The following is a 24,012-nucleotide window of genomic DNA, read 5'->3' as shown; positions in this document are numbered from 1 at the left end:
TTAACAGAAAAACAATAAACAGTCATGCGTATTTATGGTCCCTTGACACATCACGGCTGCGTGGACGAGTTTAGTGGTTCTGTCGTCATGGGTAATGAATCCCATGTTGGATTATGTCCCCTGCCACCTGTAGAACATGGACAAATCACCGTTTAAGATGACGTGACCAAGCAGCTCACAATCACCGTTTAAACAGCCTTGAGTTGACCGTAACTTAACCAGCTTTGACCATGGGTGAAGATGACGTGGATGGCTGGAACAATGGGACAGGAACCTCGAGCACGTTGATACCTGAGTGCCCATGTGGCTCATCTAGCAAACCGACACGTGGATCATTGTGTTTAACAAAAAGGCTGCAGGATCTTCAGATAGCTGCGGGATCATCAGATAGCTGCGGGATTCCTGCAAGTAAGTCAAAATCTAAACAAATAGTCATCCATTAGCAAAACTTGCTTGATCATGCTTATTGACACCTAATGTAATGATCTGAGAGGTTTTATGGTGAAAATGAGGCAAAAGTGAAGGAAAGATAAGGAAAAACTGAGGAAAATGGTAGACAAGTAGGTGTAGAATAGAGGTTCTACAACCGGTTTTAATCTTGCGCTGCCTCTCGAGCTCCTGATACATAAATCAATAATGTCAGCAAAATTTTCCTGATAAATATCTCATTTTCCCATAATGTTTAATGTTTCAATCCATTGTTCCTTCATGCCCCTAATTAATGTTGTTTTCAACACATTATCAGGTAAAGGTAGTGATGTTTAAGGAGATCTTTGAAGATTATACTGAAAACATTCCACATACTCATCTAATGTTTCATTTGGTCTAGCTACCATCTGGAATATTTCGTCCTTCAGTTCTCTAGACTTGCAATAGTCCTGATATATTTTTAGAAAAGATTCTTTCATTTGATCCCAATTATTTATAACCCCGCCACCTAATCCCATAAACCATCTTAAGGCAACCCCTTTTAATGTAGAGGGAAATAATTTCAGTTTCTGGGGGCCGGTGGTGTAATCATATCCCCTACACAGCACATCGAACTCAAATAGAAATGCATCCGGATCTTATGATGTAAGACCGTGGAATGTAGGGATATGTTGAAGAGGGATTGCTTTCATAGGCGCATTTGCTGCAGTATCCAATATGGGGTATTGTAATGTAGATATTTGGGTGTTTGGATGGTTTTGAGCCATTTGGTTGAATATATGCCAATAACCTTCTGGGATATCTAGGAGGGTATTCCTAGGTTGACAGGGAATGGCTTTAACAGGAATGGTTTTAATAGCGCTTCCTCTATCTGGGATAATGAGAGTGCCTAATGTCTGAGGAGATTGAGTTTCTTCAAAATTGATTTTGCAGCACTTCCCTTGTCTAGGCTGTTCAATGGCTGAGTTGTCCCAAGAGGAGACCTCGGTTCCTTAGTTTCCTTTGTCTCTCCTCCTCCTTCACAAAGATTGCTGAAATTCCCTTCTTGCAATAGTTCTGGAGTAGAATTTTCAATTTCTTGAAAGTCCTGCTCTTTAGTTTGACTATGCACCTCAGCAAAGGCTACAGATGGTGATCCTGTGGCCTGAAGGGAACTAGTAGGCTATCTAGAAATAACTTTTCTGGGTCCTACTGAAGGCTGAGATTCTGCTTTCTTGAAGATTTCATCTATGAAGGTTGATCGGCCAAGGGTCACCGGCCCCTTAGCTTTTTCTGGCTTGGGTAGAGGTTTGGAATTCTTTTCTGGCTTTTTCTGCTTAGTCATGCACACAAATCAACTGCTAGGTTCTACCCAAACAAAACAGCAGCAAATCTGTAGGAAAGCGGGCAGGGGAGCAGGGCTGTTACATGCTCCACACATAGGTTCTTACCTTCCGTTTTTAAAACCCAATTCTTCCCTAGCAGGTTCTTACACTACTCTAAAAAGAAACAAATGGCTACACTCTTTCCCCGGCAACGGCGCCAAAATGTCGAGCTATAAAAAGGGTCTCTTTCACCTCTAATTACCTCACATTAGTTTGTCAATCCAGGAACGTTTTGTTATTTCAAAGAGTGTCTCAGTCTGAGGCTATCATTTGCCAGAGTAATGCTAGTAGTACAATGCTCAAAAATACAAGAGTAAACGGATGCTTGTTTATAACAAACTACTTTTAAAGACTAAACCAAGCATTCATAAAACTAAGCAATTTATCAGTCAAGGGTTCAGTAGCAGTAACTCATCCCTTTGTAAACTGATGGAACTAAAGGAAATCAGGGAACAGATCATCGACCTGGGAGCCAGACAGTAAATGTCAATGCTCACTACAGCCTTAGATCGCTCTTCACACCACACAATAACACAAATGACAAGAAATGGAACGACAACAAATAAGAAATAGAACAACAAACCTGAAATGGAACAACAAACAGGAAACTGTAACAACAATTAAGTCTAATAAGCAGTAACACCTTAATCTACAAGATCAAATGCAATAATCGTGTCCTACAGGAATCAAATGGCAATCCTTCACTTTTAAGGACAAATTGAACAACACACAAAAATGGAACAGCACTGATTAATGATGGACTATAGAACAACGCTTGAAAACCATACATACATGCACACGACACACCTTAATAGTAATCTGATCTTGGTAATCCAGATATCAATCTTAGTTATAAAGAATACGACTGTATTTCAGAATGGAACAACAATGTCTATAGATTCAACAATCGCAAAGAACATAATCCCTAAGATGAATTCAGTAATACCAATGAAATAAGTGTACACACAGATACTCTATAATTGAATAGCAACAATATTTTGTAAAGACCGGCGATATTATATCAGCACTTAAAGGAATAGTAATACGTTGCAAAGTTAATACAATGGTTCTGTCTTCGGAAACTTCAATAAATCAAACATAACAGAGCGTGTGATGTAAACTAACAGAACATATCAGATTACCGAATAATGCTGATAAGCAAACCACACATAAACCAAAAGTAATAGTATAGGAGAAAGTGTCCTCCAGGGCCGGGCCCTTAGCCTCCAGGGGTACACCGCTTGAAGTTATTCTAGACTCAGAGATGAAATAGCAACCAAGTTTGTATTAATGCATAAGACAGAATTACAGTAGATCAGTTCTCAACGAGACTCGATGATCAAAGTTTCAATCTTAAGGGAAATTACATAAAACATAACAGACTCTTCGGGCTAACAGTGCTGCCCCTTTTTATAATGGTGAAGGCGGAGATGTCTAGGTGCAAAAATAGTTAAAGCAGTGATCCCTCAAGATCAAAGGATCTTGAGGGATTCGTCGAACTATTAGTCCTCAGTTATCTCTTTTCTTTCTTGCGTCGAGCCGATATCTCCATTTCCTTTCCAGGGCTGATACGCTTTGATTTGGTTTGCCTTGTTTGCATACGGTTCCCCGTCAAAGGGACAACGGTTAACCCGACCTTGTTCTTTCCTTTGGAACGACAGTCTTTCGTTTTTCCTTCTTCCTGCATAAGAAAATGACAATTGTCAGTGTTTTCGTTTTGCACATTAATCTCACAAGTTTTATTACAATTCCTTATCATTTACCTAGTTCATGATGCAAAAGGTTTGTAAGTTCTAATGAAAAGATACTGGAACAATTACCAAAAACATACCTTCTTTAGTACTCCACAGAAATCACGACGAGGACAAAAGGAATATGAATTATGATTTTATAGACTATAACATTGGGTTTAAGACCCAACAAATTCCAAAGATTGATATGAGGAATTTTGATGGCAAGGATCCTGTAAAATGGATACTACAGATGGAGCACTTATTTGATCTACATGATGTGCAACACACACAAAAGGTATGCATTACATCTTTATATTTAGAACCCAATCAATTTGTATGGTATCGATGGCTTTGTTATCATAAATCATAGTCACTTGTACATTTTTTACGGAGGAACTGATAGCACATTATAAGGATACAAAGAGAAATACCTTCTTTATCCAAATGATAAATCTCAAACAAAAGGGTTCAGTTGGGGAGCACATTGAGGACTTCCAAAAACTAAATATCAAGGTAATTGATATCCCATAGGACCATATGATTGATGTCTTCATAGTAACTCTAAAGGATAACATCTAACATGAGGTTTGCCTTTGTGAACCTAAGTCATTGAAGAATGCATTTAGGGTTGCAAGAAAAGTTGAAAGAAAATTTATGGCAACAATGAAGTCTATCATTAACAACTATAAAGATGGAAGTGTTGTTGCTCCTAGCCTCCCACAACCTACAACGTTAGCACCACAACAGCTGGAGGAAAAAAGAGCAAAAGGGCTTTGTTGCAGTTGTGATAACAAATACACTAAAGGTCAATTATTAATACAGTTGTGACTTTATCTGAAAGTGTATCACCGTGATATGCCATGGGATGCCTCTTCCGGGTAAGAACTACACCAATAGCATAGTAAAAGGCATATGTCTCAATTTCAAATGGTTGTTGCAAGTCTGGTAATGTGAGCACTAGCGCATAGCAGAGGCAATGATTCAACTCGACAAATGCCTTCTATCGGGATTCCAACCAAAAGATATTTTCTCTCGCTCTGCCCTTGGTGTCTTGACTCAAAGGCCAAGTGATATGAGAGAATACAAACATGAACCTGTGATAGAAATTGGCAAGACCGAGAAAGTTGCAGAGCTCTATTAGGGTGGTTGGGGCTGACCAATCCCAAATAACTTATATCTTAGATGGGTCCACATGCACACCTCTCTCATCAATGATGTACCACATATACTAAAATTGGGTCACACCAAAAGTGCATTTCTCTAAATTGGTACACAATTTGTGTTATCGCAGGGTTTGGAGGACCTTTCAGATACAATGGATGTGCTCTTCCCAACTCTGGTTGACGATCATGATGTTGTCCAGGTAAACTACCACGAACAAGTTGGTGAAGGCCCATAAAATGTCATCCATCAATCGCCTAAAGGTTACAGGGGTGTTCGTCAACCCAAAAAGAATGACCAGCGATTCAAAAAGGCTCTCCTTGGATTTGAAGGAAATCTTCACACATCAGCGGGTTCAATCGGTACCTCGTGATAATCAAACTTCAAGTCAATCTTGCTGAAATATTTGGCCCCCTTGAGTTGGTCTAGAAGGTCATCAATATATGGGATTGTATACCTATTCTGGACAATGATCTTATTCAATGCCTGATAGTGAATACAAAGCCTTCAGGTTTCGTCCTTCTTTTGTACCAACATGATCGGGATCCCACATGGTGATAAACTTGGCTTGATGTTCCCTTTCTACAATAGCTCCTGAATCAGCCTCTTGATCTCATCATTCTCCAAAACATAGCATCGATAGATTGGTCCATTGGGTAACGACGCGCCTGAGGTCAGATTGATGGAGTGTTTGACATGACAGTGTAGGGGTACCCCTATGGGTGAGGTGAAGATGTCCCTGCACTCCTCCACGACCTTGTCCATCTATTAATGTCGTGCATAGGAGCCATTTTTGGAGGCTGTGTATGTGGCCACAATATTCCTCTTATTTTGAGGGTGAATCATAAGGAAGACAAATTTCCCGGTCTGAGAAATTATCTTACTGCATTGTTTAGAAGAGATCAAAGAAAGGGTGGTACCTCTGGTATCATGTACAATTTCTGAACCAAATTAATAATAATAGAACGAGGTCTAGATTCATATACAACATGACGCTTCCATAGGTATGACATACCTAATAAAACGTCACAAACTTCCAGAGAGGAAACATCGCACACTACCTCATTAACAAAGGGCTTGATGCTATAAGGCAGGCGATACTGCTGGCTGACACGAAGATCTCGCCCTTGGGGGAGCCATCCGATAGTGTATGATTGTGGGTGCGACATTGTTGGCAGCATTGTTGGCTTTGTTGGTGAATTAGGGTTATTACTTGTCGTAGTTTGTCCTCTTTGTCAATATTGATCATTAGTGCTGACCAAGTGTTAATATCATCTTGCAATGATAATTGGTGACCTTCATGGAATGTTTCTTTAGGGTTTTGGCTATCCCCTCCTCCTTCACCAAATTGTGGTGATTTAGTAAAAGATGAACCATAACTAATTGAAAAAGCATGAATCGAAAATGGAGCATTTAGGCCAAAGCCTTGAAATTCATGAATTTCTTGCATCTTAAAAGTATTAAAGTAAACAACAAACTCTTCCAAGTGATAAGTAGTTTTAACATTAATCTCTCCAACTCTATCAAGCAATGGGATTGTTATGAAACCAACTCAAGAAAAGATAGAAAAGATAGATCAACGCCTTAGAATTTAGCCTCTCCGAGGGGGCAACCTCCTTTACATTACATAAATGAACAATTCTTCGATGATACAAATGAAAAGACCTCCTTTCTATATATAGGAGTCTAAGGGGTCATAACATAATCAGAGCCAACATAACAATAATAATGTAAGGGCACAATAATAACAATAGTGGGCTTCTATGGGGCACAATAGTAACAATATGGGCACTACATGGGTACATCAATATAATAAGTGGGTTATACTAATAAAAATAAGGGGTTACACTAGTAGTATAGGGGCCTAACATGCCCCTCTCCTTAAAAAAACATTGTCCTCAACGCTTGAGTAGTTCTTGATGCTTCTGTATAAAATCCTTGTCCTCCCATGTGGAATATTCAGCGGGTAAGTTCTTCCACTTGATGAGATACTTTGAAATTGATCGATTTCGTAGCTGTCGGGTTCTTGTTTCTGTGATTGCTCCAGGTTCCAATATGATTTTTCCTTCCTCTTTAATTTCTGGAAATATTGTTTGAATTGGGATCTTTTGCAACTTTTGAATAAGTGGCCATACTTCTTCGTCCTTCTTCCATTCATCCCTTGCTTCATTTATCCAATCTAGTTGGATAATATAAATAGCACAAAACAATGCTTCCACATCATCATCCTTGAAGAGTCTTCCCATTCGGTAAGGTCACAATTTTTTAAGTGCATCTAGTATTGCCAACATTTCCTTCTCATAAATAGCTTGCTTGAGATGTAGCAGTAAAAATACCCAATCACCTACATCAAAACATATTTCACTATGATGTTGATCTACTTGTTGTTTCGTTTAATTTTGCACCGAAGTGGCGTTATCCTTTAAAAGTTGGAGAACTTGTTGTTGATGCTCGATCTGATCTTTCACTGCTTGAACCTTTTTCTTCTTGATATGTCCTTCTATCTTTAGAGTTTGAGGAGTGGTAATTTCTTCCAATACTTTACAAGATATGGTCGGATTCATTTCTTGACGCTTGATGTGATCTTTCACTTCTTGAACATTTTTCTTCTTGATATGTCCTTCTGTCTTGATAGTTTGAGGAGTGGTAATTCCGACCAATGAATTGCAAGATATGGCTAGATTCATTTCTTCTTTCTTGATGTCATCTTTCACTTCTTGCACCTTTTTCTTCTTGATATGTCCTTCTATCTTGATAGTTTGAGGAGTGGTCATTCTTGCCAATAGTTTACAAGATATGTTCTGATTCATTTCTTATTTCTCTAGGGTCGGGTCCTGGCATATATCCTCTTCTTTTGATGTTTCTTGATCCTTTTCTTCCTCCTCTTCATACTCTATGTAAAATAATTTATTCTCAGCACACTTATGACCTTTAGTGCATTTGCTATCACAATTGTAACAAAGCCTTTTTTCTCTTTTTTCTTACAATTGTTGTGGTGTAACCCTTGTAGGTTGTGGAAGTCTAGGAGAAACAACACGTCCATCTTTAAAGTTGTGAGGGGTAGACTTCCTTGTTGCCATGATTTTACTTTCAAATATGTCACAAAGCCCTTTTACTCTTTCCAATTGTTGTGGTGTTGCTCTAAAGAAGGTGTTGCTCTTTGTATCCTCATAATGTGCTATCATTTCCTCCGTGAGGATTGACCACGTAACAAGTTGTTTATGAGAACAAAGCCCTTTATACCATAAAAATTGATCCGGTTCTAAATATGAAGATGTAATACATACCTTTTGTAACAGTGGTACACCATGTAGATCAAAATATTGCTCCATCTGAAGTATCCAATTTACCAGATCCTTGCCATCAAACTTCCTCATCTTGCTTTTTCTTGATTTTAGGACCTCGATCTTGAAATGACTGTAACTCTGTACTTGTGGATATTTAAGTTATGAAATTGCTACCTGTAGTAGCCCTCTGTGTCCTCTTTCCAATGCCACCAGTCTGATCCAAATTGGATTCTCCAAAAAAGAGTTATGCACAATCTCCCAAGATGACCTGATTATAGACCTTTCCAGAAGAGCGAACTTGTATAAAGTGCCACGTGTCAATTTTTTGACGTTTGGCTCTGAAAAAGATATACAAGAAACTACAGTCCGTCCTCTTTCTGTAACTTCTTATGAAATTTCAATCCAATGCTCAGAGATAAAGTTATGATGATTTTCCCTAGGTCACCTGTTTGGAATGTAATTCAGGAGTCTGCAAAAAGACCAACTTCCTCAGATCATATCTCCGCAAATATAGCGCGAAAAGCTCTGAAATTTGGACCCAAGGTTCAGCACGATTTCTTCTCAAATGGGTTTTTTTCTGCGACTTCTGAAACGTCACAGAAAAAAAAGTTATAGCGAAAATGCCACGATGACCTGTTTGGAGCAGTGAAACCCTAGAATCCAAAGCTCTGATACCAAATGTTATGAAACCAACTCAAGAAAAGATAGAAAAGATAGATCAACGCCTTAGAATCCAGCCTCTTCGAGGGGGCAACCTCCTTTACATTACATAAATGAACAATTCTTCGATGATATAAATGAAAAGGCCTCCTTTCTATATATAGGAGTCTAAGGGGTCATAACATAATCAGAGCCGACATAACAATAATAATGTAAGGGCACAATAATAACAATAGTGGGCTTCTATGGGGCATAATAGTAACAATATGGGAACTACATGGGTACATCAATATAATAAGTGGGTTATACTAATAAAAATAAGGGGTTACACCAGTAGTATAGGGGCCTAACAGGGATGCATTGTTTTTTTCTTTTCTCATTAAAAATGTGAGCCTAGAACTTGTATTGTTTATGCAATTCTGCTACAAATAATTTGTCACAAACATAATAAGGGAGTAAAGAGGATTTTTCGTTGAAATCCATATAATATGATATAAATAAACTCATTTTTTTTACATTCAAACATTCCTTTCCTAATGATAACAACCACAACTTTTGTTGACCACCTATATGTAGAAGAACCATGAATCATTCTCTTGAATGTAGAAAGAAAAGAATTTGGACTTGATAAAAATTGAAAGGGGCCTTGTGCTTCCAAAGTATTAGATATCATAATCACACTAGATCCTTATTGTAGTATGTACTTCTTGACCATGGTAAATATTTAAACACACGACATTGTACTATGGCATGAATTAAATAAGAAGTCATATAAAACTTCTTTGTTTAGTGGAAATTCCCTGACCAAAAAGAGATTTCATTCAAAAAAATATATTCATAATCAATGATGACATTCTCATGTATAGAGTAATGTAAAATATAGAGAACACACTTTGTATTAGTAGCCATGGAAGCCCACCCAACAATCTTGGGGAATAACCATGATTTTTTTTTGTATGGATATGCAAATGAGCATATCGCGATCTAAGAAGAACTTCTAGGATCATTAAGTGGCTCCTTGAGAAGGATTTTTTATAAGGTTTGCTCCTTCATCATGAGCAATCAAAAAGGCCTCTGCTTCATGAACCTTAAGGGTTTTACTAGGAGTAGAAAGTCATAACATTTTCTTGAAAACCCTCGGTGTAATAGAGATTGATGTTTGACTCTCTTTTCCAATTGAATTATTTGTTGCTTAGCATTGAAATTCTTTGCACACTATGAAACTAGTTCCTTGAAATTAAACATTTTAGGCATACACTCAACTTGTGCTATTCTATAAGTCTAGACTTTATTCGAGCATTTATCCTTTGGTGTGAGCCTTGCATACCTCTTATACACCTCAAACCACTAAAAATCACGGTCCTCACATCCAAGGGTGTTGATTGTGTCCCTACAATATGACTCTTTTCTCTAACTTGAAATACTTATTTACATAAGTTCAATGAATATGCGATGGTCCTATTAAGGTGATATCTTGTTTTCTGAGCATACTAGTTACTAAATTGTTGTAGGTTTGATGTAATATCCTATGTCGAGACATTGATGCCATTAATTTTACCACCTAGATTCCAATTTATAACAAAGCTTTATAAAAATTGCGTTAAATTAATAAAAATATCAAATCAAGTGTGTGATGGATGTAGTGGTAGTAGAACTTTGAATGCTCTTGAAAGTAGTGCTTATACAACAAGATTCATGAAAATCAAATAAGTATGAGAGGTGCATAAGTAAAATAGGAGAATATGGGAATGTGGGAAGTTGAGGGAAGTTGAGGGATGAGGTAATAAGAGGTCCCTCACATCCACATTTAGGGAATTGGCTGAGCAATAATACAAGTGCATTTAGGTGCTTCATAAATGTAGGTTGTGGCATTTTCCACAATGGTTTTGGCTCCCACAACAAGACTCCCACTATTAAGAAAATGACCACGTAGAGAGGTTGCAATGAAATAGTAATGTGGGAGTAAAGCAATATGGGGCGTCATAAAAGGGAGGAATGATGACTAAGTGTTGGGACTTCCGAGCTTGTGGGTTTACAGACTTGGAAATAGACAAAAGGCCTTCCTGCAATCCGTATATGTGAAAAATGACTAAGTATGGAACATTTAGATAGAAATACCAAGTACCGCCAAAGGACTAGAACATTGACCAAGGAATGCTAATCAACAAAAACATAATCAATCATTTAATTTACCACGAACAAAGCCATGCCTCTTAAGTAGAGTAGTGTAGCATGGACATCTTAAGCATCATTTGAGAAGATTAACATACACTATTATAATTGATGTTAATATGTAAAGTAAGCAATCACGGTAGTGGAACCATTGATACCACATTCATAAAATATTATTTATGTTGGGAATGGTTATGCAAGACAAATTTGCATTGGCATCATACTTGATAAGTTGTGTATGATTGATAATGCATAATGAGGTGAAAAAACTTTGGCCTTTCAAGTCTGGCATGCACATGTCCTTTTCTTAGCAAATTAATTATTGTCATAGAGGCTGCATACTATGAGACTCCATAAACATATATGTATCAAGTTCACCTTTTAACTTGATTTAAGAAGTTCATATTATGACATAAAATAATAAAAAATATTCAAAGAAGTATTGAATAATGAATCATGAATGAGGGTGAAGATTAAGAGCAGGGGGAGGTAAGGTAAAGTAGTTAAGGTCTTCATTTTGACTCCTTTTTAGTACCATGATTCAAAAACAGGGAAGTAAAGCCCATTAGCTTCTTTAGCATTTTTTTTTTCTTTTGTGTGTCAGACATTTTCATTATTAACATCTGACCAAATGGCTTCTTCGAACATATCACCTCAACTCTTCAAGAAATGAAAAATACTCACTCAAAAAAATTGTATTTTGTATATCTCTTAAATATAATAATCATAATAATTATGAGTTGCATAACTCGTCTTAAAAAAAATAATAATATTCTCCATTCTTTCCAAAAAAACAATAATATTAAAGAATCATATATATTTCTTCATATAAATGATTGTAATTAACACAATTATATAAATTAAATAGCGAATAAATTTCCATCAACATCAATACATTTACTTTATAATACATCTCACATTATTAAAACTAAAAAAATCATAAAAATTATAACTATATTTTAAATTTATTTTTATTTTATTAATTATAAAAAATTTAATATATAAATTAAACCTATAAAAAAACATAATATTTAATATAATAATTAATAATTAAATTAAATTTTTATAAATTCTATTCCAAAATAAATACACCTATAATCATCAATTCTATAACTTTTTAAATTATGATTTTACATACAATACATTCATAACTTCTAATTCACATAAATTTAACTATGATTTTGCATATACTACACTTCATTTAAGTTTACATTATCTTCTATAACTTTTTAAATTATGATTTTACATACAATACATTCATAACTTCTAATTCACATAAATTTAACTATGGTTTTGCATATACTATAGTTCTTTTAAGTTTACATTATCTTAGGGAATAATGACTTAGTTATAAGTTTACCCAAAGTTAAACTTCATGAGAGAGAATGGACCGAAGCTCAAGCAAATTGGGTAATTCCGATATGGTTTTGCACTTCGTAACCATCTTATAAAAGCTATTTTTCAATTAAATTCATCAATTCCTATAACGACGCTAAGAACGTGTCATGAACAAACTCATAGGCCCCACAAACACATCAGAATTTCAATAAACCCATGAAGGGATTTTGAAATGAGAAGGATGAATGCATAGAAAGGGACAAAAGCATTTTGAAGGTGGAAGGCATTCGTCACCCACAGCATCGAAGAATAAGATTTCAATCTGTGCCCGCCGGAGATATTGGGCACTTCTGGTTCCAATTCTGCAACCTCTTCACAATCTCCAAATACATACGGATTGTTCGATCAACAACATTCATTGATTGGGTGAAAACGGGGATTTATTCGATGGGTAGCGAAGGGGAGTCTTCAGGAAGGAAAGGAGGAGGGAGCCTCTCTTCTGCAGACGACCAGAAGCCCAGTTCTTCATGGGCTAGGCTTGGTAAGCTTGCCTATGATTGACTGTCAATTGTTCTAATTTTATCTTTATTCCTCCCTCCAGTTACTGAACGAGTGTGATTCTACCCTTTTAAATTTCTGTTGTAATATAGACAGTGAACGTTTTGTGGCACTGTTCAGCTGGATAAGCTGATTTAGCACGTTTTGTATAGCCCAATTCAAGAATATGTTTAAAGCTGTTGAAATCTGTGCATTATGTTTACTGGGTTTTTGTTATTATTATTATTTTGGGTTGTAAAGGGCTATGTGTCAACAAGGATGGCATTACCTTCTATCCTCTATTCTGTCAAAATTACCAAGGACTAGGATGCCATTACCTTCTATCCTCTATTCTGTCAAAATTACCAAGGACTAGGATGCCATTACCTTCTATCCTCTATTCTGTCAAAATTACCAAGGACTAGGATGCCATTACCTTCTATCCTCTATTCTGTCAAAATTACCAAGGACTCGTACCTGGCCTTTTCTGTTTGATGTTACTGCTCAGGAGAAATTGCTTACTCTCAATTAACGATGAGATTTCACGAAGTAGCACATAACTGGCTCCAGTAACATGGCATCACGACATTATGCTTTGAAGGGTTTCAACCCAAGTCTCCGGGAAGAAAGCTCACTTGATTCACCTTGACCACTGCCCACTTGACATGTATATGTGCTTGTTATAATCTGGCCATTCTGATTCTCTCTCTCTCTATATATAAATAAGAGTAATACTTCTGATCAACTAGGTGGCAAGCAGCTTACAACCCTAGAAAGATACCCTTGGCCGAGGACCGAGGAACTGCAATTGGAGGAAATCTACTTGGACTTTCAACGGGCCAAATCCATACAGAGGCTTAGTTGCTTGGGTGAGATTGCTGGCTTGCAAGGGTGAGACAGCCTTCGTAGGGCACAACATGTCTCCGTGGCAAGCATATACATATATTTCTTTGTAATGCATTTTATTAACTTGGTGGCAGGCATGTCTTCTCCATGCCGTCTCCATTATGCGGGTGTTACAATTGAATGTAGGTAGCTTACAACCCTTGAAAGGCACCCTTGGCCCAGAACTTGCAACTGGGGAATGTACTCTGCCAAATAGGCCTGGGACTTTCACCCGGCCCCTTTTGCACAAAGGTCACCTTACTCAGGTGAGAGAGCTAGCTTACACAAGTGAGATCATGTCTATGTGGCAAGGATGCATATGGGTGTGTGCCTAAGTCACTTGACACGTGGATTCAGGGTTCGACGGATTCAGGGATTTGAATGTCGGATATGGACACGTTGACCCTCTGGAACAGGACATGTTCGGATATGTTATATATATATATATTAAAAATTAGATATTTCTTACACAAATTCTCATTCATGATACAAATTCATTGATTTCAAACATAGATCTTCATCTATATGTAAGTTTAACTCTTTACAAAGTAACATTATGCATAGTAAAAAACAAAAACAAAAAATGCACAAATTTGTAAAAGAAATGCATTTGCAGATTGCTTTAATAAAAATGCAAAAATATTAGAGAGAAAATGCACTTTATTGTTGCTTGAATCTCCTTGAAAATGCTCCCACACTCTTTTCTCCTTGCTCCCAAACACCCACAACAAACCCACAACAAAGTAAATGACTGAATGTGCAAAATGAAATGAGGAAAGCCCTCTTAAAAAGCCGCACGGGTCGTTATTTTGCCGATTCGTGCCTGGAAATCGTGACACGATCCAGATTTGATCGTGTCCCGATCGAACACGACGTGTCACGATATCCGAACACAAATCCATACGAATGGTGTTGGATTCGCTGGATTCGCGATGCGTAGCCCATGTAGGACGAATCCGGTTACATAGGCTCTAAGCCTCAAAATTTGCAGGGAGGCTAGGACATATGTATTCCAGAATACCACAAATCGTTTTGGGAAAGTCCACCTGGAGAAGGTTTTATTAAAATAATTAATAATTTTTAATGGATGTCTAAGTCTAAACTTAGGAAATTAAAATAATTAAAGGGTATTAATTAAATATGGGGGTGAAACTTCTAGAAGAAGACGAGGATCAAGCCAAAATTATTTGAGCCATTGATTAGAATCTAATATGGGCTGTTGGTTCTCAACGAGAAGATTATAAGAAGAGTATTGATCAGCATTTGGAAGATACATCGGGTAAGAGATCAAGAGAGCGATTTCTAAAGAGAGCAGCGCACCAATTGTCGGAGAAGTGATTGAAGTGATTTCTTGTAGTGATGGGCAGAGATAGGTAAGGCAAGGATTCATGAGAACCAACTATTAGCCTCCATGATAGTAGATTGTCGATAAAGACCACATTCTTCATATATAATCCAAGAAATTTTAGCTCTTTAGAAGAGTTGTGGCACAACGAAAATCCTTGTCGAGAAACATGTTGACTAATTTTCTCGTGGTTTATCTCATCCAAAACCACAACAACTTTATCCACACAACTTAAGGTGAAAATCACAATTTGAGATGCCTTAGACGTCTCTCCCACGAACTTCTCGACTGAAGGTAAAGATAGGCCAGGATTAGAATCTTTGAATCAAAATTTGTCATTGCTGCTAATTTCTAAACACTTTATATTCCTAACTTGAGGTTTATAGATACTGAAATAATTGGAGCAAATGGGAAATTTATTCCAGGATTCCTTTACTTGAGTGTTGTCCATGTTGAGAACAAAAGTATTCTTTTTGTCATGTTGTTGGAGATCAAAGCATAAATACGAACCTAGTCAAGAAGACACCAAGGTTGTATTTACAATATGATCATCCAACTGTTTTGGAATCTCGGATTCAAAATCGTGTAGTTTTGGAAATTGGGTGTTGAGGAAGATTTAGACATCTTCCATTGTGGACATTTGGAGGAGAAGCTTGAATAGGTAGTCAAGTTCCTCATTGTTGGGATTGCCCTTGTAACACATTATGGGATTGGCATTGCGGGGTTGTAGGGAGTAGTGGAAAATGCAGTTGTCCATGATCACCACTTTTCTAATATCATGTTTGAGAGAAGACTACTTTTTGACTAATTTCCTATTGATTTCTCTACAAGACTCTCTATAAAGGTGGTGAGTAATGTAAAGCTCATTGTTGTCTACCATATTATAAAGTATTGCATCTGCCTTCCCCTATGAAGTTTATGTGAAGATGACAATCTCGTAGATGTTGGATGCTGTTTCAAGAATTCTTGGAGGCTTGGTCGTGTTAAAATGTAAGTGGACAATGCAATGTCTTCTTGTTGGAGGGAAAAGTCTACATACCATTCTTGATGGGATTTCTTTTTGAGGATCGTCCCATCCATGTCCAAAACATGCGTGTATCTGCCTTTGTGCTCTAGAAGCATTGGGGGCAACATCAAATATTCCTTGCAAATACTAGTTTTGCCACCATGACAATCAATAAGGTCTGCTGAAGTGTTTTTCGTATTATCATTTCTGCCCATCTTTGACTGGCATGAGTGATTGGCTTCGTTCAATGATATTGTAAAGGTTGTTAAATTATATTGGGTACCCTGCAACTTCGTGCATATATTTTTGTTGCATTTTGTTTGCTGATTCATATTGAATTTTCATGTCCTAATCAAACAGATGATGCAGTTCTTTCTATCGGGAGAAAACGAGGGCGCCAAAGCATTCATCACTAATTTTTGCTGCATCAGGGGATTAATGGAGCGCCACATGCAATTTGTGTTGGAAATTGTAACTAGGTTCCGCCTTCATAACTAAGTGAAGAAGACAATTTGTTTAATAAAAGAAACATCAAATTGTAATATGTCCCATTGGACTTGTAAAAGAAAAATATATTTAAAATTTTCGTGTAATTATATTTGACTGTCCAAGTAGCCAAGTCGGCCCTCCTAGTTGAACATGTTGGATTTGATGAAGAGGCACCTCTTTGGCCGTGTGAGAAACACTATATATTGACTAGTGTGGTCATCTATTTGTGAACAAGTTTGGACATCTTCTGTAGCAGTCGTCTGTGATAGAACGCGATCTTCTATGGTGGTTTTCTGTGAGGAAATCCAAAATTTTGTGATGTTTTTCTGAAGAGGAAATGTGAGTTGTTGTGATGTTTTTTCTGAAGTGGAAATGCGAGCTTCTGTGATGTTTTCTAAAGTGGAATGTGAGCTTCTGTGATGCTTCTCTATGTTGGAAAGCGAGCTTTTGTAATGGATCCCTATAATGACACACAAGGACGTGTAAACCTATCTCTATGATGACATACAAAATCTGTAATGTATCTCTATGATGCCTTGTGAAGGATTCTATGAATAAAGCCATGGACAAACCTATGAAGGACAATATGAAAACGGATGTTGACTGGTGAAAGCACTGACTTGGTACTTGGGACAATGGTTATATGACTTGGATTTCTCTTGATTCTATAAAGAAAGGATTGATGGGTTTCCCCTGGCCTGGAGCCTAATCTCTGGTGTAATTTGTCTCTTGTTTTATTTTCTTGTACTCTAATGATAATTGCTTGATGAAGAAGAAGATTAATAAACTAAGAAGAATCATAATAATGCTCACAAGTAATTATCATGTTAAGAAATTCACTTTCCACTGGAATTCCAACAATTTGTTCCGAAGGGTTTCCACCTCCTTCAGGTTGTTAATGATGTAATTTCGAATGCCACTATTGTTAGCCTTATCGTAAGGTTTTTTTTTTTGTTATCTCAGAGCAGACAATGATAGATGAAAGATCTTTAGTGAATGAGGAAATGGTGGAGTTCGAGTCTGTTTTGTCTCTTTTTGTTTTGCCCATGGTTCTCGGTTACTTCGGTTACTTTGGTTTTTTCTCCTTTATTTTTATAGTTCTATTCCTTGATTGCAAGTCTTCTTGGAGGTCGTTATCCTCCTTAGAAAATAAAGTAGCTTCATTGAAGATTTCTTAAGGGCAACACTTAAAGGTTTCTTGGAATATTGTTTGGACCTTTTTTTTAATGACATCTTTGGTAGCCTCATAAGAAGAAATCTTGGAGCATCTTTTGAGTGTAGGGGTTTGAACTTGATTATGTTAACAAGGGTGCCTTGTTGAAGTGAAGACTTCTGAAGGAGTATAGGAGAACATCCTTTGAAGCCATCATCAAGAAGCTTGTTGAGGATATTGTAAAGATATTGTGAAGACATCTTGGGAAAGCATTATTGATGATTTAAGTTGATCTTGAAGGCACCCTTGGAGATCATGATGCACTGTTGAAGTCCTCATGATGCGACATTGAAAAATATTGTTTGGGTGACATGAAGAGTTGCGGAGACAACTTTTGAGAATCATAAAGTTGTCATTGATGAGCTAGGGTACTTTGAGAGCATTGTTGAAGAAGACACTGTCAGGGCTTGTTGCAGAAGACATAGGAAACCCTCGAGAACTATTTGCAACTATCTTGAAGAACTTGAAGCAGATTGAAAGGGTTGGTGCCCTAGAGGTCGGTGCCCTAGAGGTCGGTGCCTCATTAAAACAAGGTTGGAGCCTTGTGAAAGATAGGGTTGGAGCCCTAGAAGTTGGAGTCTTGCAAAGACCAGGGTGGAGCTGTTGAGAAATCAAAAGGGCAACAATTATAGAGATTTCTCTTTACTTGATAACTGCTTGTGATGTCCTTTTACTTATTAGCTTTGTTACTTATTATTATATGTGTGAATCATCAAACAACTACCAAAACAAGAAGAACAATAACACAAAATATAGGCCGCAAGATAGGGTCAAAACCTCTCCACTCGAGAGGAATATCCCGTAAATCTCTTCTCTTTCTTATAGATTCTTCAATTGACGAATTCCAAGACCTTAAGACTGACTTCAAAACCCTCCAAGACCAAGACCAACTAATCCGGAATTAAACATGAACACAACAAATTACAGAAATAACCATAAATACAGAGTAGTAGCGGACCCGATCTTCGTTTGACGCCTACAATAGCTTGTTAGAAAGATCTATCCGAGCACTACAACTTTGGGAAGAGCAATATGGGTTGCTCCTAGATTTCCCAAAAAACGTCGTTTAGGGCCTCAAAATGGCTTCGGAAGTTCAGGACCCGAAAAACTACTAAAAATAGTAAATTGTGCTACAATTACGGAAACTGAAGAACTGAAAGAGACAGTTGTGGGGGTCCAAATGGGATAGGTGGGTGGCCACCAATGTCCACCTGGATCACTAACCTCTACGGATGATGTGTTAACCTTGATTCTGTCAAACACAGTCAAATCTCTTCCAGTAGCACTTCTTCGACCTCCAGCTGCAGAAATTTCGGCCTCCACTGCAGATCTGAAATTTTGGCCCCCAGGCAGTTGCTGCTGCCACACATGTGAGCTTCGATATGCCTTCTGAGCCCTCCTTTGACCTTCGCTTGACTTTCCCTCACTTCAGGAGCATGAGGATTACCCTTGGTGACCTTTGCTTGACCTACTTGTCTCCTTTTCTCCAAGATCGTACTTGAAGATAGAAACCCTAGGTCTTGTTGCAGAAACTCTAGTTCTCCTTAGCACGTGTGAGAGAAAATTAGCCCAAACACAAGTCTCCTTTGTCGTCCTTCTCCTTCGCTGCCTTCTTCCTCCTCTTCCTTTGCTAAAATGAGTGGTGAGTGAATGTACTTCAAGTAGGACGAGTTCTCTTCTATTTATAGGCTCTTCATGGGTGGACGTGGCTCTTCCTTTAGGCCGACTTGCCAACTGCTAGGCCGACTTGGTCTTGGAGGGTATCTAGACACTTTTCAAGACAAAAATAAATTTCTTTACAAGTTACAATGTGCTCGATGGGGTCTTCAACTTATGACAATGTCTCTTTTGACTTCTTGACCTAGGACAAACCCTAGAAGTACTCAATGGGTGCTTGACGTATAAAATAAAATACCTTGAGCATGAAACCCATGCTCGAAAAATAATAAAAATAAATTTTCTTTCATTTTACACTTTACAAGAATCAAAAGTACATTTAATCTATATGAGGACCGACCCTAGTTACACATTTTTCAATAGGAGCTTGGTAGATTGAAGATTGGTGTTTTCATATAAGGGTTGGAGCCCTACAATTTTTCTTTATTGAATTGGCTTTGGGATTGGTGCCCTTAGGGTTGGAGCCCTAGAACAAATTGTTGTACAAGTTGGAGCTTGATTCGTTGTAAAGAGGATTGGAGTCCTCGTCAATTTCTTGTTAATAAAATCGTTTATCTTTGTAATTGTTAATTTTGTGTTTTATCTAAGAGATCTTAATTGGTAAAATAACATGTTATATACCTAGGGGAGATAATATGGGGTACAAAGGGAGGTACCCAAGGGAATAATGTAATAATGGGATGGGCCATAGTAATAAATAAGGTGGTTAAACCGTATCATGTAAGGGACCACAAGTAGTTAGTAATAATATAATGGGCCCATGGTATTAGATAGATGGTATTGAGGGAACCATGGTAATGACCCATTGTATTGTATGTATGAGGCCTATATAGAGGCTAGAGACTTCACATTGAGAGATGTCGAGGATTATTGTATGAACAACCATATGGCTTGTGGAGTGTTCTCCTTCCTTAAGGAGTGAATGTATGGTGTTGCCCTACCTTAAGGGTCTGAATTAATAAAGTGAATCATTTTCTATCTATATTCAGATCTTGTTATTTCTGGTGATTATTTACAGTTATTGGGTATATCGGTACCATTTCATATATTTGCAGGTTAGATCTATAACAAGTGGTATCAGAGCCAAGAAAGTGCTCTAATTCCACTTGTTATAGCTCTGATACCACTTGTTATAGATCTGACCTGCAAATATATGAAATGATACCAATATACACAATAACTGTAAATAATCACCAGAAATAACAAGATCTGAATATAGATAGAAAATGATTCACTTTATTGATTCAGACCCTTAAGGTAGGGCAACACCATACATTCACTCCTTAAGGAAGGAGAACACTCCACAAGCCATATGGCTGTTCATACAATAATCCTTGACACCTCTCAATGTGGAGTCTCTAGCCTCTATATAGGCCTCATACATACAATACCATGGGTCATTACCATGGTTTCCTTAATACTATCTATCTAATACCATGGGCCCATTACATTATTACTAACTACTTGTGGTCCCTTACATGATACGGGTTAACCACTTTATTTATTACTATGGCCCATCCCATTATTACATTATTCCCTTGGGTACCTCCCTTTGTACCTCATATTATCACCCCTAGGTATATAACATTCCACCCCCCTTAGCATGTTTCGTCCCCGAAACATGGGAAGAACACTAATAATAAGATCTACTCAAAAGAGTAGTCCACTGGTACCATGCACGTGCATCTAGCCATCCAAGAGAAAGGTGAACCCTCGATCTTGCTGGTGCCCCGCTCACTTGAGATGGAAGTTGACCATGGCAGCTCTTCTGTGTTGACGTGTAGTAGGTGGATCTTCGCTCCTCTCTATTTGTCATACGGGGGTTGTTGTCCTTGTGGCTAATTGGTTGCCATCTTGTTGGTTGTTGTCTTGCGGGGTGATGTGGGTGATGATATGTTGAAGTTTTAACCCACGGTGTCTTTTTCTTTAATTCACCCTTCACTGGAGCCTGACTGTTATCTGGTACATGTTTTGGTGCCTGCTGTGGTGTCTTATCTTCCAATATTACTTCAACCACTGAGCCCTCATCTGATGTATCAACACTTCTGAATCAATCCATGAACCTGCAATAAGGATATACCATTAGGAAATAACCTCACATGTTTTTCCTTATCTTGTTTTCTAGCATGAGACCATTTTTATAAAAGAAATTCTTCTAGTTTTTCATGAGAAAATTGCATCACTGAATCGTCAAGTGAGTCCCATCATTTAGCAGCTTCATCTTTTAGATTAAATAGCAGGCGACTTACCCAAAATTTTTTGCGTCGAGATTTGTGATATTCTATAAATTCTTCAATAGTAGGACCCTTATCATTCCCTGTAAAAAAATTCCTTGCTAGAAGCCATGAAGGTTTGGAAAAAAAAATTCATGCACTTGGCTAAAATTTGAAATGGCCACAATTTCGTCAATATTGCTCAGAATTTCTATTATGACCTGTTTTTAGAAATGGAACAACCATTCTGCATCTTCTCATGGGGAAGATATTTCGATCAAGGCACTGAAATTTCCTATTTGCGCTGCAACTGTCCCGTTGTCACAAAAATTGGCTGAAAAAATCGCTGATTTTAAATCAGAGATATCTCCCTTATCCGGATTCCGAGTCCACTGGTTTTTTTTTGAAATTGGGTATTTTTTCACAAATAATCCAGATCTGCAATTAGATTCTTCAGATTGTGCACAAGAACGTACAGATCTGCGCCGCAAACCTGCCGACCAGAAAAAATGTCTGCAACCCAACTGATTTTTAAGGCTGATTTTTTTTTTGAAATCGGGTATTTTTCCACAAAAAATTGAGATCTGCAATTAGATTTTGCAGATTCTGCCCCAAAACGTACGAATCTGATCTGCAAATTCGCCCCCTCGAAAAATGTCTGCAACACCACTGATTTTTAAATCAGCGATCTCCTTCATCCGGACTCTGATTTGACTGATTTCTTTTTTGAACTTGGGTATTTTTTCACAAAGAATCCAAATCTGCAATTAGATTTTGCAGATTTTTCTCCAAAATGTACAGATCTGATCTGAAAATTCGTCGCCCTTAAAGTTCCTGCGAAAAATTAAAAAAAATTTCTCCACTTTTGCCCAAGAAAGTGCTCTGATTCCACTTGTTATAGCTCTGATACCACTTGTTATAGATATGACCTGCAAATATATGAAATGATACCGATATACCCAATAACTGTAAATAATCACCAGAAATAACAAGATCTGAATATAGATAGAAAATGATTCACTTTATTGATTCAGACCCTTAAGGTAGGGCAACACCATACATTCACTCCTTAAGGAAGGAGAACACTCCACAAGCCATATGGTTGTTCATACAATAATCCTTGACACCTTTCAATGTGGAGTCGTTAGCCTCTATATAGGCCTCATACATACAATACCATGGGTCATTACAATGGTTCCCTCAATACCATCTATCTAATACCATGGGCCCATTATATGATTACTAATTACTTGTGGTCACTTACATGATACGGGTTAACCACCTTATTTATTACTATGGTCCATCCCATTATTACATTATTCCCTTGGGTACCTCCCTTTTGTACCCCATATTATCCCCCCTAGGTATATAACATTCCACTCCCCTTAGCATGTTTCATCTCGGAAACATGGGAATAACACAAATAATAAGATCTACTCAAAAGAGTAGTCCACTAGTACCATGTACGTGCATCTAGCCATCTAAGAGAAAGGTGAACCCTCGATTTCATTGGTGCCACGCTCGCTGGAGATGGAAGTTGGCCGTGGCAGCTCTTCTGTGTTGATGTGTAGTAGGTGGATCTTCGCTCCTCTCTATCTGTTATGCGGGGGTTGTTTTCCTTGTGGCTAATTGGTTGCCATCTTGTTGGTTGTTGTTTTGCGGGGTGATGTGGGTGATGATATGTTGAAATTTTAACTCACGGTGTCTTTTTATTTAATTCACCCCTTACTGGAGCCTGACTGTTATCTGGCACATGTTGTGGTGTCTTATCTTCCAATATTACTTCAACCATTGAGCCCTCATCTGATGTATCAGCACATGTATCCTTTTCTGCTTCTGTCTCTGTTTGTGTTTGATTGTCGATCATCAATGGCTCATCATCTGATATGTCAGTCCCTGGAACATCTTCTGCTTCAGCGTCCGTGGATTCTATCTGTTTATTGATGGAAATATCCTGTAATGTAATTTTCTTCTTTTTATACCAGAGCTTCATGAATTTCTTCTGCACATTAATATTTATAGTACCTACTGATTCCATCCAAGGGTATCCCAAAACAACATCCTCATTGAAGCATAAAAATCAGAATGCAATACATACTTGTCCATAGAAATATTCAAATCTCTATATTTACTCGCACCTGCTCATTATTAACCTCTGTGTGCTCCATGTGTTTTGCTAGCAGTTGTAGTTTTTTTTGCCAAATTGACATTTATGAGATTTTGCTTGCAACTAGGATTTATAGACACAATGATTTTCTCCTTCTGAATCAATCCATGAACCTGCAATAAGGATATACCAGTAGGAAATAACCTCACATGTTTTTCCTTATCTTGTTTTCTAGCATGAGACCATTTTTCTAAAAGAAATTCTTCTAGTTTTTCATGAGGAAGTCGCATCACTGAATCGTCAAGTGAGTCCCACCATTTAGCAGCTTCATCTTTTAGATTAAATAGCAGGTGACTTACCCAAAATTGTTTGCGTCGAGATTTGTGATATTCTATA

General features: G+C 37.6%; 1 protein-coding gene across 2 annotated transcripts in view; it reads left to right on the top strand.

Moving 5' to 3' along the window:
- Positions 1–12,406: 12,406 nt before the first annotated feature.
- LOC149213269 (uncharacterized) overlaps positions 12,407–24,012 on the top strand; it is a 287,782-nt gene continuing 276,176 nt past the window's right edge. The window contains exon 1 of one of the 2 annotated variants that reach the window (XM_089391971.1): positions 12,407–12,685. In XM_089391971.1, the coding sequence (XP_089248097.1) occupies positions 12,592–12,685 (94 nt within the window). In that variant the 5' untranslated portion in view covers positions 12,407–12,591. The remainder of the gene's footprint in view (positions 12,686–24,012) is intronic. The other variant, XM_089391970.1, reaches the window with a different exon arrangement.

The sequence above is a fragment of the Pinus tabuliformis genome, chromosome 1_1, assembly GCF_031772625.1.
Source record: "Pinus tabuliformis cultivar Carrire ecotype Pingquan chromosome 1_1, CPIR1, whole genome shotgun sequence".
In the NCBI taxonomy this organism is placed as follows: domain Eukaryota; kingdom Viridiplantae; phylum Streptophyta; class Pinopsida; order Pinales; family Pinaceae; genus Pinus; species Pinus tabuliformis.
This window is presented reverse-complemented; position numbering and strand designations above follow the sequence as displayed.